The sequence below is a fragment of the Equus przewalskii genome, chromosome 29 (assembly GCF_037783145.1).
Source record: "Equus przewalskii isolate Varuska chromosome 29, EquPr2, whole genome shotgun sequence".
In the NCBI taxonomy this organism is placed as follows: Eukaryota; Metazoa; Chordata; class Mammalia; order Perissodactyla; family Equidae; genus Equus; species Equus przewalskii.
This window is the reverse complement of record NC_091859.1, coordinates 24,316,484-24,335,530: the sequence shown is the minus strand read 5'-3', so window position 1 is coordinate 24,335,530 and position 19,047 is coordinate 24,316,484. Positions and strand designations below refer to the sequence as shown.

Genomic DNA, 19,047 nt, shown 5'->3' with positions numbered 1-19,047 from the left:
CATGGTTTCTGAGGCCAGATTCATTGTCATACCTGGAAAAAGCTTAAAAAGTGGTCTTTGAGGTCAATGTCAGCCCCAGCATCTGAGGCAAAAGAGAAGAAATCATTATTAACGCCACAGGAGACAACTTGGTCTTTAGTGTCACTCCAGGATGTCCTTTAATGGGTCCCTCTTACATCTGCCTCACCGCTTTCTTGATGTTATCATATTTGGCAACTTTCTTCAGGTCAGATCTATGACAAACATGTTGACTGTGGGGACCTGGAAGGCCATGCCAATGGACTTTTAGCTCAGGGATCAGCTTACCTACAGCCTTGGCAGTGTCAGCAGTCAGGAGAGGCAGTGATAACATTCTGGGCATCACCATGGCCATCATACCACAGTTTGCCATCCACAGGCTTCTATAGGCAGTGGTCGCATGGGCTGTGGTCATTGGTCCCTCCACAGTGCTGAAGTTGTTATGGATGACCTTGGCAGGGCAGGTGGGAAAAGCAGTTGGTGGCACAGAAAGCACCGCTATCAATCTTGAGGGAGTTATCACAGTTCTCACAGTTCGTTATAATCACAAACATCTGAAGAGGGGCAGCAATGATGACCCTTTTTGCTCTATTCTTTAGGTGAACCTCAGTCTTCTCTAGGGTGTTGAAGATACCAGTGAATACCACCACACATTCAGCACAAGCATTATCCTATTTGCTGTTGTTGGAATATTGTTTCTGAAAGATGGGGATGGGCTTCCCATTTAACACACACTTTTGGTTCTCAGCCTTGATCATGCCCTTCTACTTCTGTGGGGGAATCATACTGGAAAATGGAGACCATGTAAATGAAGTCAATAAAGGGGTCACAGGGGGTGACGATATCTATGGCACATTATAGATTTATAGGTTCCAATATATTTCCCAAATAATCCTTAAGATAAGACAATGTTTGGTGACATGGGGAAATTGACAACTACTACTAATGGCACAACAATTAGGATATTGAAATCATTTAGGAAAGAAAGAAGAAAAAGAGGAGGGAAGGAAAGGAGAGAAGGCGAGAGGAAGGAAAAGGAAGAGAAAGAAAATGAAAATAAATAGCAAAAAAGCAAAAACAAAAATAAAGATTATAAAATATGATGACAGAAGTAAGATTAAACAGGGCAGTTATCATAGTAAATGTAAATGAGTTAATCCCATTTTGAAAAAAGATTCTTGCATCAAAATGCAACCTCTAACTGTAAGATGTTTGCAAATGACACATTTTTAAAAGTGAAAGAAAAATTCTAAAAACTTAATGTGAAAAAAGTATTTATCTCTGTGCAAAACAAAGTGCAGTTGTCAAAAATATTTAAAACAGACAAAGTAGAATTCTAGATAAAAAGCATTAGGAATGAACAGGATTTTTTATGTTGATAAAGTACAAAACCCATAATAAACATATAGTAGTAACAACAAACCTTATTTCCCTGCTTATAATATTGCACTGAAATAAATACAAAAGCAATATTTGTTATCTATACATATATATGTATATATACAAAATCAGTAAATAAAATGCAAGAGTAAACAAGTCATTTCCATATAAAATAGAAAAAATACTTATATAGAGAAATAAATCAATTCATAATATTAATTTAACATGATAAATTCATGGTTCCCAGTCTCAGTTGGGCCTTAGCACTACTCAGCAGACCTAAATTTCTCCAGTTGGCCTGCAAACTAACTTTCCTAGTGACTTTTAAGTTCTACTCTCTCAGATGCCCAATTTTCCTTCTGGCCTGTGACAAATGACTTTGCCCTCACCTCACAGAGAAATTGAAAGTCATCAATCAGAAATTACCTCAACATTTTGCCAAAAAAATTGTAAAACCTCCCTGAACCCATTGTTTCCTCCTCTATGCTATTAAAATGGAAGTATCCTTCTACCTCTCTAAAACCAAACTTCCCACGTATTTTCAAAGTTCCACCCCTCAGGAAATTTGCTCTCTCAATTCCTTTTGGTTCCTGTCTCTTTAACATCTCTCTCTTTTTTTTTTAAGACGTCATTTTTTTTTTTTTTTTCTGCTGGGAAAGATTCTCCCTAAGCTAACATCTGTTGCCAATCTTCCTCCTGCTCTTTTTTTTCCCTCCCCAAAGCCCCAGTTATAAGTCTTTCTAGCTCTTCTGTGTGAGCCACTGCCGTGGCATGGCTACTGACAGAAGAGTGGTGTGGTTCTCTGCCCAGGAACTGAACCTGGGCTGCCAAAAAAGAGTATGCTGAACTTTAACCACTAAGCCATCAGGGCTGCCTTGACATCTCTCTGTTTATCATCTCTTTTCCATCAGTCTTTCAACATCCTCAAGTCAATGCCATCACAGAAATGTCTCCCTTAGCTCTGAAGTTATACTGATGTTCTTTCACTTCACGAACTTCTAGAAAGAGGTACCCACACTTACTCTGCACCCCCTCCCCGCCTTTTGTCTTCCAAACACACCAACCACCTTATTGTTCCATACATGTGCTGTCTCTATTTTTCTTCCTGCCTCAGGATCATGGCATATGATGTTCCCTCTGACTTGGACACTTCATTTCAATGCCACTCACGCTGCGTTCGCTTAGCTAATTTCTACACCTCCTTCAGGTAGCAGCTAAAATGTCACTGCCTTGGAGAAGTCTTTCTTCACACCCCAAGTTAGGTTAGATTCATCATTAAATGTCTTCCTAACACCCTCTACTTCTTCATATCACTTTTCACTTCTCCACATCTATCTTTTACACTAGAATAGAGGTTTATGAGGGAAGGAACTATGTCTGTCCTTTAGTTAATATTGCTTACTACTGGTTATTCCTCTTTAATCTGGTAAGTGGAGAAGATGACACAGCCAAGCATGAGCAGTCCCAGCAGAGAAATTATTTTCTGCTGATTCTTCTCTGTGTTTGGTGAGCCACTGCACCAGAGAACATTTATATCCTACTTTATGTTTTGTTTGAGTTCAAAATGTATCTGATGACTGACTTCTTTCTCCAAAGCTGCTGTCCGGTGCATGCTATTCAAACTCCTAACAACCTCCTAAATTTTTGCTTGATAAAGTCACCACAGAAACTCCTGGACTTTCTAATGCCATGCTTTCTAAAACTCCGTATCCGTGGTGGAGTAATAGAGATTACTTGGAGCACACCTTCTTTTCTTTCTTGCCAGCAACATGGTCCATCATTGTCTTGAGCCCTCACTTCTCCAAATCAGAATCAGGTGGCAGTTTAGAGAGGTTATTTCCCTCTGGAGACCCCCACCACAACAGCTTTCTGCTTAAAGCAGTCGCTATGATTCCAGGGAAGCTCTTTTAAATACTGGTAAAATAAGTCGACGTGCTACATTTTCTTTCTAACCTGCTTATCCCCCTTTCCCTTCAGCTCTCAGCTCTGCATATTAGAATGTATCAGTGAGAGTCCTCCCACTGTCTTCTCTGTTTAATTTGGTGATTCTGCCAGTTACTAAGAGGGCTGTGTTGTGATTTAACTCATCAATGTCTTCTTTCAGTCAGGCCCCATCGATGCTGAATCTCGCAGTAAGAGAAGAAAATAAATATTTCTCTATCCTTTGCTCTGAAGTCAGCATTATCCTAATGCTTCATTTACAATATCTCAATTAATCCAGAAAATAATATCTCAATTAATTCAGAAAATAATTCTACACAGCAGGTTATATTATTCCCATTTATAGATGCAAATACTGAACTTTAAATACTAGCACTAGGATTTTAATCCATTTCTATCTTGCTCCAAATCCCATTCTGTCTTGCAAACAAGTGTCAGTAAGTTTTGCCCGTAGGAACTAGTAGAAAACATACAGGTGATTTGAATTTAGGATGCTAATGAATTGAGAGTTTGCTCATTGATATAAAGATGAAGGAAGGGATTTCACAGTTAGAGACTGTTTCAGAACTTAATGATTTTCTTTCTTTAAGGGAAATCTGAGCAAAGTTTATATATAAATCATGCCGATTCTTGATTATTTAAAGATAGATTACTCAGTTTATAGCATTTTTTTTTAACATTTGCTTTATATCCTTATATCCCTTGCTATCAGCCTTTTGAATATTCCTTTGCCAGAGATGGGACAGGGAGAAAAGAAAAACTTTTATTAATGTGCATTTTGACAAATGTTTTAGAAAAATACTTAGTAGAAAAAAGAGTTGGAATTACTAGCTAAAATTAATTTGAATACTTCATTTAAAAAAATCTCTATTGTCCTGTGAAGTCAATTCCTATGACACTGATGATGTTTAATTCTAAGGGACTTTCTATGTACTTATTCTTAAAACTTCATATCCTATTAAATCTACCTGCATAAGTACTTGTCACATCTTTCTGGTTTAAACCTTAACTTCTTTCTTCTGTCTACTCTTTATTTACTTCTTGGTGATAACCCTCATGACAATTGCCCTTACAAATACCCTGGGGAAAATGGCTATTGAAACTATCGTTTTCTTACTTACCAAACAAACAAAAAAGCACCATTATTTTTATTATCTAGGAAAACATTTGGGCAATTATAAAGAAAAGGCAGCCTGGTGCAATGGAAAGTGTATGCATTGCTTTGAAGCATTGGGAGTGCTAGATTTGAAAGTCACGGAGCATCCTTTGAAAAATCTCAATTTCCCCATCTGTAAAATGTGGTAATAATATTCACTTTTGAAGAGTTGTTGTGATATTTACTTGAAAAGAATATATGTAAGTTGCCTGACACAGCATGTACTTAGTGAGACCTATTATTAGTAAAATAATGATGTAATTTAAGAATTAGAAAGCAGAATGACTTTTGATAGATTAAAGAGCAATGCACACTGCACCTTTATCTGTAAAGAATTTCCTTCCTTCGCACACAAATTGATATGTGCTTCCTATTTTGGCTGCTCAGAACATATCTTCTGTAAATCATTTTATAACTGCTTCCTGCTGTTCTTAAACTGAAACTGAATAAAACAGAGAAAGACACAAATTACCAATATCAGGAATGAAACAGGGAATATCACTGCACACTTTGTACACATCAAAAGGTTAATAAAGGAATATTACAAACCACTCTACCCACATAAATTTGACAACTTAGCTTAAATGAACCAATTCTTCTTAAAATACAAACTACTACAATTCACTCAATGTAAAAAAGAATGTGAATAGTCTTATAACTATTAAGGAAATTAAATTCATAATTTAAAAATCTTTCAAAAAAGAAATCTCTGAGCCCACGTGGTTTGGAGAATTATAACAAGCATCTCAAGAAGGATTAATTCCAATTCTAAACAATCTTTTCCTGAAACAGAAGAGGAATTTCCTAATTCATTTTATGAAGCCAGTATTCCCCTGATACCAAAACCAGACAGTACAAAAAAGCAAAAACAAACAAAACCCCCCAGCAACACAAAAAGCAAAAACTACAGAGCAATATCCTTCATGGATATAGAGACAAAATTCCTTAACACAATATTAGTAAATAGAATTCAACAATATATACAAAGAATTATACACCATGACCAACTAGAGTTTATTCCAGAGATATAAGACTGGATCAATTTTTGAAAATTAATAAAGAAGAAAAATCACATAATCATATTAATTGAAGCCGGAAAAGCATTCAACAAAATTCAAGGTCCATTTATGATTTTTTAAAAAAAACCTCTCAGAAAAATAGAAGTAGGAGACAACTTCCTCAACTAGATAAAGAGCATCTACAAAAGAATCTACAGCTGACATTGTGCTTAATGGTGAAAATTTGAATGCTTTCCTTCTAAGATTGGGAACAAGATGAAGATGTCCACTCTGCTCACCATTGTTATTCAAATAGTGCTGGGAGTTCTAGCCTATGCAATTAAAAAAATAAAAGGAAATAAAAAGCATACAGGTTGGAAAGGAAGAAATAAAACTGTTCCTATTTGCAGCTGACATAAATTGCCTGTGTAGGAAATCCCAAGGAGTCTACAAAATACCTCCTACAACTGATAAGTGAATTCAGCAAGATCACAGGATGCAAAATAAACATGAAAAATAAATTTTATTTCTATGAACTCGCAATGAATATGTAGACATCGAAATTAAAAATACAATACCATTTATAATCACGCACAAAAAAAGAAAAGAAACACTTAGATGTATATCTAACAAAACACATACAGGATTTGTACACTGAAAAGTACGAAATACTAATGAAAGAAATAAAAAATCTAAATAAGCGGAAAGACAGTTTTCATGAATTAGAAGACTCAATATAGTAAAGATGTAAATTCTCCCCAAATTGATATACAAGTTTAATGTAATTCCTAGCAAAATCCTAGCAGATTTTTCAAAGATATATACAAGACTATGCTAGAATTTACATGGAAATGTAAAGGAACTAGGATAATGGAAATTTTGGAGGAGAAGAATAAACTTGGAGGAATTAGTCTACCCAATTTCAAGATTTATTTTATAGTTATAGTACTGAAAGCTGTGTGATATTATTAGTGGAGGGATAGACACATAGACAAGTGGAACAGAAGAGAGAACCCAGAAATAGACCCACACAAATATACCCAACTGGTATTTGACAATGATGCAAAAGCAATTCAATGGAGGAAAGATAACTTTTTCAACAAATGGTGCTGGAGTAATTGGACATACGTAGGCAAAAAACTGAAACTTGGCCTAAGTCTCATACCTTATACAAAAATTAACTCAAATGGATAACTGACTAAAATGTAATATGTAAAACTAGAAAACTTTTAGAAAAAAACATAGGAGAAAATCTTCCGGATCTAGAACTAGGCAAAGAGTTATTATACTTGACACCAAAAACATGATCCATAAAAGGAAAAATTGATAAATTGTGTTTCATCAAAATTAAAAATTGTTCGTTCTGTGAAAACTTCTGTTAAGAGATGAAAGGACAAGTACAGACTGGAGAAAATATTTGTAAACCTCGTACCTGATGAAGGACGAGAGTCTGGAACGTATAAAGAATGCTCAAAACTCAACAGTACAAAACCAAACAATCCAATTAGAAAATGGGCAAAAAACATCAAGAGACATTTCACTGCAGAGGATATACACATGGAAAATAAGCACATGGAAGGATGTTCAACACTATTAACAATTAGAGGAATGCAGATTAAAACCACAATGAGATGTCACTACACACCTATCAGAATGGCTAAAATAAAAAATAGTGACAACACCAAATGATGGCAAGGATACAGAGAAGCTCATACATTGCTGGTGGAAATGAGAAATAGCACAGTGACTCTGGAAAATAGTCTGGCAGTTTCTCTCTCTCTCTCTCTTTTTTTTTTCGCTGAGGAAGATTAGCCCTGAGCTAACATCTGTGCCAAACTTCCTCTACTTTATACGTGGATTGCTGCCACAGCATGGCTGACAAGTCGTATAAGTCTGTACCCAGGCTTCAAGCCCATAAACCCAGGCTGCTGAAGCAGTGTGCCAAACTTAACCAATATGCCACAGGGCTGGCCTCTGGCAGTTTCTTAAAATATTAAGCACTTTATTACCATACCACCCAGCATTTGCACTCCTGGGAATTTATCCCAGCTAAGTGAAAACTTATATTCACTTAAAAACCTGTACAGGAATAGTTTAGCAGCACTAGTCATAATAGCTGAAAACTAGAAACAACCCAGATGTCCTTCAGTGGATGAATAGTTAAACAAACTGTGGTATATCCGTACCATTGAATACTACCCAGCATAAAAAGGAACAAGCTATTGATACACACAACAGCTTCGGTGAATCTCCAGAGTATTATGTTGAGTGAGAAAAGCCAATCCCAAAAGGTTACATATTTTATGATTTTGTTTGTAAAACATTCTTGACATGACAAAACTATAGTAATAGAGAACAGATTCGTGATCGCCAGGAGTTAAGGAGGAGGTGGGAGCAGGAGAGAAGGTGTGGCTATAAAAGCGCAACAGGAAGGATCCTTGTGGGATGGAATTGTTTTCTCAGCTGTATCAATGTCAGTATCCTGGTTGTGATGTACTATAGTTTTTCAAGATGTTACCATTGGAAAAACTAGGAAATGGACATATGAGATTTCTCTGCGCTATTTCTTATAACTACTTGTGGATCTACAATTATCTCAAGATAAAAAATTTAATTAAAAAAATTGAGTTGTAGAAAAAAAAGCAACGTGCACTTTTATTTGTAAAAATTTCTTTCTTTCACCCACACAGTGAAGTGAATTTCCTATTTTGGCTGCTCAGAATATATCTTCTATAATCCATTGCATAATTACTTCCTGCTGTTCTTAAACTGAAACAAGTCATTTAAAATTATTTTTTTAAAATAGAACCTAAATGTGGGAAATAAAACTGGTCTTATTTTTAATTTTGGACACATTTGAATTTGACTTGAGCATCTTTGAAATATTATGTTTCAAATATTTGCATAAATATTTGAAATGCCTAATTCAAAAAATATTTTTTGAAAGATAGTCATGACTATTTTAATGCTGGAAAAAGCTTTTATAAGAACAAACCTCATGGTTTGGAGGTCAAGAGGCTCTTCTCCACTTCTTCAATATCTACATTGAATCCAGAGCTACATAATACTTTTATCAAATAAAACCAAAGCTTTTATGACCCTCTCATGGCTATATGTAGTCTTTCCAATTCAGGTTTGAATAACTTGTGTGAAGAAACTAACTCATGTGAAGAAACATGTATTATACATTTTCCATTTTAAAACTTTATATTCATGCTTCTATATGTTAAATACTAGGAATATACTAATAGTTTTATAATCTGTCTCTTTTAATAGAAGATGAGTATATATGTTAATCCATAGCCAAATAGCTCTATATAAAAATGAAATGAAGAGATGAAAGCAGAAAATATAAAGATTTAAAAAAATGTCTGCCTTTATTTTAATAAGACATCTGATGACTGTAAGAGTTTAATACACTGAAGAATGGGGTTCTATTTGTTCCTATTTCCCACCCACTTGTATTTTCTTTAATACCCTTTAAAATCACAATTTTTTTTTAAAAAAGCCAATACTGTCAATAGACGGAAGAGTAGGAAAATTGCTCATTGGTATAAAGATGAGAAAATCAAGAGCTCTTAGGCTGTTGGTTCTACCTGTAACTTCATGTTTACTTCTTTTTGCTTTGTCTATAGTGTGGTGTTCTAGAGGGAAGAATGCAATCAGTTTGAAATTCTGTAGACCTATGTTTTAATTTCAGCTCTCCCAGTTGTTAACTGTGAGACTATCTCTAAATCTCAAGTTCACTGTAAAATGGAAAGAGTAAGAGCTACTTTTAATACCAATGTTATAGGCTTAAATGAGATAACATATCTCCAGTTCCTAGAAGAGTGTGTACTCCTCTTAAGTACTTCATATTTACTCGCACCCACTTTAACTCCCTCGTGGTAGTAATACATTTTTTTCAATCTATATTTGGCCATAATCTATAGCAGAGGAATGGTATTTTGCTTACCTGAAGCCCAGAAGTTCTACATATTTAGAACAAATCTTAATCTTATTAACTCTATATTTATGACAAAAAACTGTACCCCATTTTAAAGTGTTTTTTTTCCTTTTACCGAAAAGAAAGAAAATATAAATTGTTCTCAATTTGCATGACATCTTTAATTAAAAGTTCAATAATATCTACCCCCACTGAGTTGTCTGGACTGCTTCAAATCCCTTTTCTGTACTGTTTTAAAAGTGATCAAGACAGAGAAATATGAGGATTGTAATTCAAGATGGTGAACTGATCCCAGCTGTTTACATGTTCTCCCTCCTTACATGCAGTTAAAATGGTAAAATGCATATAAAAATAACAAGTCCATAGCAGTGATGAAAAGCGCGAGTGGTTCTATCACAGGCATTTGGTAACTTCTGAAAGATAAAAAAAAAGGTATGGACTTGGTCAGGGCGATTAAAGAAACTCAGGATCTTATATGGAGCAATTAACTTTGTTGATTTCCTACCATATGGTAATGATTATCTAAGTAAGATGAAGAGTCTGCTGAAGCAACTAGTGGGAATTGGGGCAGGAGAGAGAAATAGGGCAGTGTTTTAGACAGTCAAAAATGGATAACCAAGAACACCAGATATTTGAGGAAAATTAACAACCAAAAAGAGAGGAACCAAGGCCAATGCACAAAGTCAAGGACTTCTGAGAAAACAGAATTAATGACAGAAAAAGATCATAATCAGTATCCTTAGAAAGATTTGAAATGTTATTGAATTCATAAAATTAAGATCACGCTATTTTTAGAATGGAATACATGGAAAACAAGAAAAGTTTTTGAAAATTAAAAATAGGATCATCACTCCTAAAGTCATAATAAAGTGCCTAAAAATGTCATCCCTTATCTTATTTGTTCACTGCTGTATCCCCAGAGCCTAGAACTCTGTCTGACACATGGCTGATAGTCAGTAGTATTTTTTGAACAAATTATTGAAAGTGCTTTAGAACATCAAATTGTAGAATACTCTCGGAATATAAAACTAGGAGGATCAGAGAGCCAATATCCATTTACTAGGAGCTCTAGCAGTAGTAGGAGAAGCCACAACAGTGATTAAGAGAGTATGGTATCAGCACAGGAATAGACAAGTAGATCAATGGGAATGTAGTAGAGACATGTAAACCCAGTCTACATTTGGAAATTTAGTATATGGTAAAGGTGGCATTTCAAATCAGTGAAGAAATGATGGTATTGGGACAGTAGGTTATCATTTTGGTGAAAAATGCAATATTCCAGGTTGATTAAATTTCTAAAAGAAAATACTACTGGTCTAGCTTCCCATTTTCATCACCCCACTTCATCCCCTTTTTTGAAAGTATTTAAGAAGACATCTAATTTCATTACCAATGACTTTACAAGACATTGCTTTCATATAATTTCTCAATGGGCCAGCGTCTGGAAAGTCTGTCATCTTCACATATTTCTATTGATGTCACTTGCTAATCTTCTACATTCAGCCATCTTCTCTGGGAACTCGTTTTTAACCTTGATTTTGCTTGGATAATTTAATATCAGCATTGACTTTTGCTAGCACCATTTTTTCTTTGTACTGACACCAGAGTGTCCCTCTAGTCCTATTTGACATTTTATTAAGAGGTTGATGAGGTCCCTTTATAATTAAAGTAAGTGAATTCAGATGATTTAAAATCCACTTAAATCCAAGTAAGTGGATTTAAAAAATGTCCATTAGTTTAAATAATTTGAAAATAACAGAGAAAGAAACATAAAAGTGGATATTTTAAACTTAGATTCCAATCCAGAGAAAATTTGGAAGTAAATATACACGTTAACTAAATCTCATCCTCGTCAGGAATAATGTGTTCTCATTTTATTCATACATTAATCATATCTATCTGGGTTGCAGAAATGCAGTGAAATTCTTAATGTTGGATCAGAATATGTTATGTTTCATTTATATCTTTATAGAACATAAAGACATTCTTATGGTAATAGGTACTGATTGATGAAGAGAATCCAAAATAAGGGTAGGAAATGCACACCATCCAGTATGTGACACCAGTAAAGTCACACATGAGTCCCTTTAAGGTAATAATTAAGATGGTGCTGGCTTCATGGATGTTAGATGGCAGTCTCAGTGGACTCTGCTCTCAGAAGGGCCCCATGCTTGGGGTTTAGTGCTCTTGGGTATCTGTCAAAAATTCTTAATGATTTTTACCTCTGAATTTGTGTTTTATAAGCCAAGTCTGTGGGAAAATGGAGCACGTGCTGGGGCTTGGAGCCTTGGCTCATCTATGATCCCACCTCCCGCCATCTCCCACCTTATTGGGTGGGATTCTTGGTCACCTGCTCCTGCAACCCTGGTGCTCCTGGCCAGCCCAGCAACTGCTGATACAGCAATGAAACCCATCCTCTTTTATCTCCATTTTTAATATCACTACCTTCTCTGTTCTTTTCTCCCATTTCTGTTAGTTCATTTCTCCACATAGATATCTCTTTTTAATCCTCCCTCCGTTTTTTGTGTTTTGAGGCACTATAAATTTGTTTCTAGATGTGAACACATGCACCTTCCTTCTAATCTAAGCCCTTCTGATAAAAGTTATATAATCTTAAGTAAATCATTTAACCTCTATGAGTCACTGCATTCTGTGCTAGTTAGGGTAAATAGCGCTAGCTACCACAGCAGACACACCCAGAATCTCAGTGGTTTAAAATAAAGGAGGTTTATTTCAAATTCTCATAAAGCCCAATGTGGATTGAATGACCCTTCCTTCCATCTTGCAACTACATCTGTCACAGGGCTTACCATGGTATCTGCAATTTAGTCTCTCAGCAAATATTTGTAGAATGAATTAATGTAGCAAAAATTAGCCTGTTTGCTTTCATGACTGCATAACAAATTGTGTTTCTAATGTAATTAGAACTTTGGGTTGTCAAGGTTCAGAAACATGTATTTAAGAAATATTTAGAAGAAAAGGAGGAATATTATATAAATTTGGTCCATTGCGTATATACAAAGTGAGACACAACACAATGCAATAAAACAAAACCAACATAATGTGTTTCCACTGGAGCCAGTGTCATATTTCATGCCTTTTAATTACTGTAATATATCTAGTGGAAAGAACACCAAATGTGAAATTGAGATTCAGTAGCCCCAAGGACAGACATTTCATGAGAAACCAAGCCTGATATTGAACCTCAATCTTTCATACTTCAAAAGCAACTAAGTCCTTTGTGGGTACTAATTTGAATTCTATTACTGAATTGATGTGTCATAATAATAAATGACTTGCACTTTCTTGTATAATAATATTTATGCCTCTCAACCTCTTTCATAAAAATATTGCAATGGTGAAAGAATAAAGCATATTGTGATAACTTGCACCCCTTATGTTAAAAAAACTCTGTAAAATACAGACATTTTAAATATCATTGTCTATTTTAGAAATAGGCTAAATGATATCTACTTTAAAAAGTATGATGAGCTGGAGGAGACAGGGTAACTTGAATGTTTTTCAGGAAAATAATCTGTGGAATACAGTAATTAACAAGTGTTTGAGGGCAGTGAAAACATTAGTAAACCAAAAGTTTATTGTACTTTGGGGAAAGTAAAGTATAATAAACTTTATTGTAAGGTGATTACAGTTAATCTCTTCTTACTTATTACAGGACATTATTAACATTTCAGTAATATGGATAAGAAGAATAAAAAGTAAGAAAACTTGTATTGATTCTTAGGAAATGTGCATAATTATGAGAGCCAAAAAGACTGTAGTTTTTCTAAAGGACAATGTTATAAGCTCTGTTAGGCAGGAAAAAAAGTGAATATAATTAAAACTATGGAAAAAACCCAGAAAACTGCTATAGGGAACAATCCATTACTGACAAAAGGTATAGATTATATTTGCTGTTACTCCATGATTTTAACTTTTATGTTTAAATTGACTTTTCTTGCTATTTGGGGATTAATTAAAATCTTTAAAAAAGAAAATCAAAGTTCACCTCAAATACCAAGCAGATTCTTAGATCCTGGAAAATGTTCTATATAACTTTACTTAATTCTGATGATAAAATTCCAGCATATGGTTCTTGAGGACAATATCTAATGCCACCAATTCCTTGACTATATAAAGAATAAAAAAAGTGGAACTACCTTAATTATGCTTCAATATTGTAAGGACCCTTTTGTTATTGGATTCTAAATCCTCAGGACCTGGCAAATGCCAGATGCTTAATAAATGTTAGTTGAATGAAAGGTGACTTAAAATTGCAACTTTCCGAACTGATCATTAAGAGAAGTTCTGTGCACTGTATTTTTACAGTTTTCTGGGGAAATTTAACAAAAAGTCTAAATTATTTTATCAACTATGCCATAATATTTTTCAATGAACAATTTTTTCATTATTTAATTCATCAAGGGATTATTGTGTCTCTCTGAAATGCACAATTATATTAAGTATAAAAATCAGATAGTTTAACTGAAAAAATCATCACTTAGGTTAAACTGATGGGGAGATTGGACTGAAAATGAACATGATCATATTAATACTCTCATCACGCTCATTTATTTTAGCCTAAACAACGGACATCTATTGTGTCTTCTTTGGATTTTCATCGAATGAATCACAACCAAGAATACTTTGAAATCAACACATCTACAGGGTGTACAAGCTTTACTTCCAACCCTCCTGTTAGTCCACCCACCTCTTCTGTGGGAACCACAGAAGTCAAGAACGAGGGAACTGGCCATACAGGTAAAGCCGTTCACTTTATGCAGCTATACTCTTGAACTTTTAAAATGAAAGCTTTTATGAATTAGAAGAATTAAGAGGAATCTTAGTACAAATTGCATTGTGTTTTTTGTTCACCTCCATGTGTGACAGTATAGAGCTTTATGATTTTTTGTCACAATGTGGGTATAATATTCTTTTTGAATGCATTAATGGCCTTTCAGGTGTTAGATGTTAAAGATGATGATTTAATGCTGTAATGGTAGTAAAATTATCAGAGACCTAGAAATGCTCTTCTTCCACTGCTATTTACCTATCTTCATGTAGTGGTATCAGCTCATCAATATATGACTTCATTAATAGTTGCTTTGAGGCTAGAGAACCTGCGTCAAGTTTATCTGGTAAGATTGGGTTGGATAGTGTAGCCTAAGTGGGCTCCCAATCTACTCAAACCAAGGTGAACTTGGGGAGGAGGGATGTGAGGAAATAAGTCTGGGGATAAGGGAATATTAAGGAATGTAACCATACCTACTAGCAAAACATACCTCGTTCCACCCAATCAAATTTGCAATGGTTTCTTTTTTGGGGGGCAAGGAGATTGTAACTTGCCAAGGAACAGGAAAATGACAAGTGGGACCTCATGAATCTCTTCCCCTTATAACTAATTTAAAGTAAGTAAACTATTCTACTACTTTCCTTCAAAAAGATATGATTTTAAAATCCACTAGATATCATTAATATGAATTTTAGAGCCATAAAGTATTATCTGTGTGGGTATTCCATGTAATCTTTGTTCAAAATGAGTGTGTATGTATGACTATATGAATGTATATATGTGTACTTATTGAAGTCCTTTATTCTGACTCTACTTTTAAGAGCACTGATACAGACATTCCAAAAATATAGCCAGAGAATTATTTTCCCCTAGGAAAAAAACTATTTTTAAAACAATGATTAAAGGAAGTGGTGAGATTGATATTCTATGGAAGCTATAATCCAATCTTTTCATGGCAACCAGAGTGATATTTGTAAAATGTAAATCAAAGTATATCATTATCATGCTTAAAATGCTCAATGGCTTCTCATTGAACTTAGAATAAAATCCAACTCCTTACCATGGCCAATGAGTTCAATATAACCTGGCTCCTGATTAGCTCTTTAACCTAACCTTTAGCAAACTCATCCTAGCCCATGCTGGCCTTCTTTGCTAGGCATTCTGGCCCTGGGGCTTTTATACTTTGGTTCCTGCTGCCTGAAATCTCTGTCTTCAAATTTTCATGTGGCTAGGTGTCGTCTTGATTTTGGCTCCAATGCATTTCCTCATAGACGTCTTCCCAGATCACCCTATCTCAAGTAGGTGAGATTAATCACCAAATATTATGATGATTATAATGACAAAGATGCAAAAAGAGCAATAAGAATAAGCAATAAGTGTTAAATCAAATGCTTAAGTATTTTTAATATTTAATGTAATTTTTAAAATCTTAAATATTTAATACTTAAATTTAATATTTTAAATATTAATAAGCAATAAGTATTTAAGCAAATACTTAACACAATGTTTCATACACGGTATTAGGCATTTTATGTATATTAACTCATTTAAAACTCATAACTGTCATATGAGTTAAGTATTATTATTTGTAGACAAGGAAACGTAGAAAGAGGATAAATAACTAGACTGCAGTCCATAATGACAGCTGGGATTCAAACTTGGTGGTAGAGTCCATGTCCTTAACCATTTTTCAATTTTGCTGTGGGCAATTCTATCAAAGCATCCTGTTTTCTTTTTTCCATAGCCTTATTTACTATGTGAAATTACATTGTTCACTTGTTTACTTATTTATTGTCTTCTCTCCTCTTTCTAGAATTGTAAGCTAGAGTGGATGGGTCCCTAACACATCATAGGCACTGGAGTCAGGCTGCCTAAGTTTATTTACTAACTATGAGACTGAACTTCTTATGCTATGAGACTTAACCTCTTTATGCTATAGTTTTCTTATCTAAAGAATTAAATTAACAATTAATTAATTAGATTAACTTACTCTGTTGTGCGGTTTTGCATGTAAAGTGATTTGCACTGTATCTGGCACATAGTGCTCAACAAATGTTAGTAACTAGTAGTAGTAGTCATTATGGTGTTAACGAAGGCTGGCATCATTCAGCGAGCATGAGCATTTATTGCATGTCTGCCATGCACCAGATGCCATTCTACAAGAGAGGAGGGATGGGATATGATTTGTAAATAAAAGTGGTATGTGGACCCCGGAAAGGATTTTGGGCATATAATTGTTACTCAGTTAATGCTTATTTGAATGACTAGTTTCAGATTTAAAATCCTAAAATGGGAGGAATTACAAGTACTCTGATACTTGCCTTTGGAAAATCTTTCTTAGCTTTATTTTAGTTAGTGCACAAAGTGTTTTTTGATGATTAATTTTAAAAAGTTTTTCAACAATCCTTTGAGGTAGATAGAAATGTTGCTTACTTGTTTTTAGATTAAAAGTAAGAGAAGTTATGGGTCTAGTCCCAAATCTCGAGTGCTCTCTCTCCACTCTGGCTGCCAGAGAGAGAAGAAAAGAACACACACATTTTACTGCTGCCAGGATTTCAGTGACACCATCCAAAATGTGTGGAGAAATTGCAATTTTCCACACTTTACAAAATTGATATTTTGAGGTCTGACATTTGAACAGAATCAAAATCTAACCTTTTAATGGTTGTAATGGTTTCAAATAGCATGTTACTATGGTTTCCTAATGTAATATGTCACCTCCATGTTACATCAAACATTTTAGAACAGACTGATATTTAGTAATAATGTAAGGACAATGCTGGTTTGTTTACATTAAGAAATAAAACTTTTAATTTTACACGTAAAACTTTTAAGGTGAGCATTTATCTACTTGAGAAAGTAACGTTTCATTATCTTACACATAGATAGTTCATTATACTTTGTATTTAAGAACCCACATATGCAGGCACTACCCCATTATTGAAAGAGAGTGAGTTCCAGAGTCACTTCTGTCACAGATTTGCTAGATATTTTCCATCAAATAACTTGACTTCTCTGATCTCCAATTTTCTCCTCTGAAAGGGGAAATAATGTCTAGTCTTTAGGTAGTTGTAATGAATGAGCTTATTTATGTGAATGTGCATATTTATGTGAATGTAAACTATGAAAACTAATATTCTTCTTTAATATTATCATAATTATTATTTAATTTTATTATTTTTCTTATTTAATTTTATTACTTAAGATCTATAACACTTTTAAGATAGAAAGAGCCTACTATAGGTCTATACTTGTGTCAAAGGTAGCTGACCTTTTCTTGAGTTAAAAGTATAATCTAAATTAACAGATAAATGTACAGTTCATTTTATAAATGAATACATGCACAAAAAATTAATCTTGGCAGAATGTCATTGAATAGAACAAAGATTAATACACCCTCAAAAATGAAAATGCTGCAAAACAATTTAAATAAGTGACCTAGTGAATTTATTATAGCATAGAAGGCCATTTCAAAAGTATTCTGAATTGTAATTAAACCTTACCACTCATAAGCACTGTATGATATAATCCAAGTATCAATTTATGAATCATCAAAAAAGGTGATCAGGGGCTGGTCCTGTGGCCAAGTTGGTTAAGTTTGCGCGCTCTGCTTCAGTGGCCCAGGGTTTCACCAGTTCGGATCCTGGGTGCGACACGGCACTGCTCATTAGGCCATGCTGAGGCAGCGTCCCACGTGCCACAACCTGAAGGACCCACAAGTAAAATATACAACTATGTACTGGGGGGATTTGGGGAGAAAAAGCAGGAAAAGTAAAAGGTGATTAAAGGGGAAGACCTTTGGAGTTTACAGACTTGGGAATGATATGAATGGGTTTGCATTTAACCAGAAAGATCACGCTAATATTAATATGCAGTAGATAGATTTGGGGTGAGGTGAAATTGGAGGTGGAGAGAAACAGTGCCATGAGCAATGGAAAAATGTAAATGGATTTAAGAGATACAAGGTAAAGAGTAATCAACAGGTTATGGTAACTGATTGGATATGCAACAGTGAGGGAGAAAAGTTCAAGGAAATCTCTAAAGTTCCTGGTTTAACCAGATGACTCAAATCAGACTGCCATGCCCTGAAATATGGGAAATTTGTAAGTAAGAAGAAGGAGGGCAGCTAGATCATGTAGGACCTAATAGGCCATTTTAAGGACTTTGGCTTTTACTCAGAGTGAAATGAAGAGTCAATTTAGGTCTTTCAGAAGAAGAGTTACATGATCTAACCTCTATTTTAGAAGATTATTCTGATTGTGTTGAGAATGGACTGGAGAAGGAGAACAAAGGTGGAAGCTGGAAGACCACTGCAGTAAGATGAGAGATGAAGACAGTGCAGATCAAAGGTGAAACAGTGGAGGCATAGAGAAATGGATGGATGTTAGACATATTTTTAAGGTATATATAATATAATTTTATGGTGGAGTGGAAGTAGTATATGAGCAAAAAATTGAGTAAAACGGCAACTGTCAGAATGGATTTACTATCATCTGACATGTGAAGGGTTGTCAGAAGAGCAGATTTGGTGAACGTGGAGAAATATCAGGAATTTGGTTTGAGATGCCTGTTAGGTATCTGAATAGATGTGGCAAGTAGGTAGCTGAAGATCGGGCGGAAGATACAAATGTGAACATCATCACTATATAGATGAAGATGGAGTGAGTGTAGATAGAGGATAAAAACTGAGCTAGATGGGGGCTGGCCCCGTGGCCGAGTGGTTAAGTTCGCGCGCTCCCCTGCAGGTGGCCCAGTGTTTCGTTGGTTCGAATCCTGGGCGCGGACATGGCACTGCTCATCAAACCACGCTGAGGCA

At 34.9% G+C, this 19,047-nt stretch overlaps 1 protein-coding gene and 1 pseudogene across 41 annotated transcripts in view; one reads left to right on the top strand and one right to left on the bottom strand.

Moving 5' to 3' along the window:
* The window catches only part of ANKS1B (ankyrin repeat and sterile alpha motif domain containing 1B), a 1,029,975-nt gene that overhangs the window by 433,302 nt on the left and 577,626 nt on the right, over nucleotides 1–19,047 (top strand). For all 41 annotated transcript variants that reach the window (XR_011534653.1, XR_011534657.1, XR_011534652.1 and 38 more), the window contains one exon: nucleotides 14,020–14,200. Coding sequence is in view for 30 of the 41 variants with exons in the window: in XM_070599947.1 (XP_070456048.1) it covers nucleotides 14,020–14,200 (181 nt within the window). In the remaining 11 variants the exon portion in view is untranslated. The remainder of the gene's footprint in view (nucleotides 1–14,019; nucleotides 14,201–19,047) is intronic.
* Nucleotides 223–11,853, bottom strand: LOC139080330 (glyceraldehyde-3-phosphate dehydrogenase pseudogene; annotated as a pseudogene).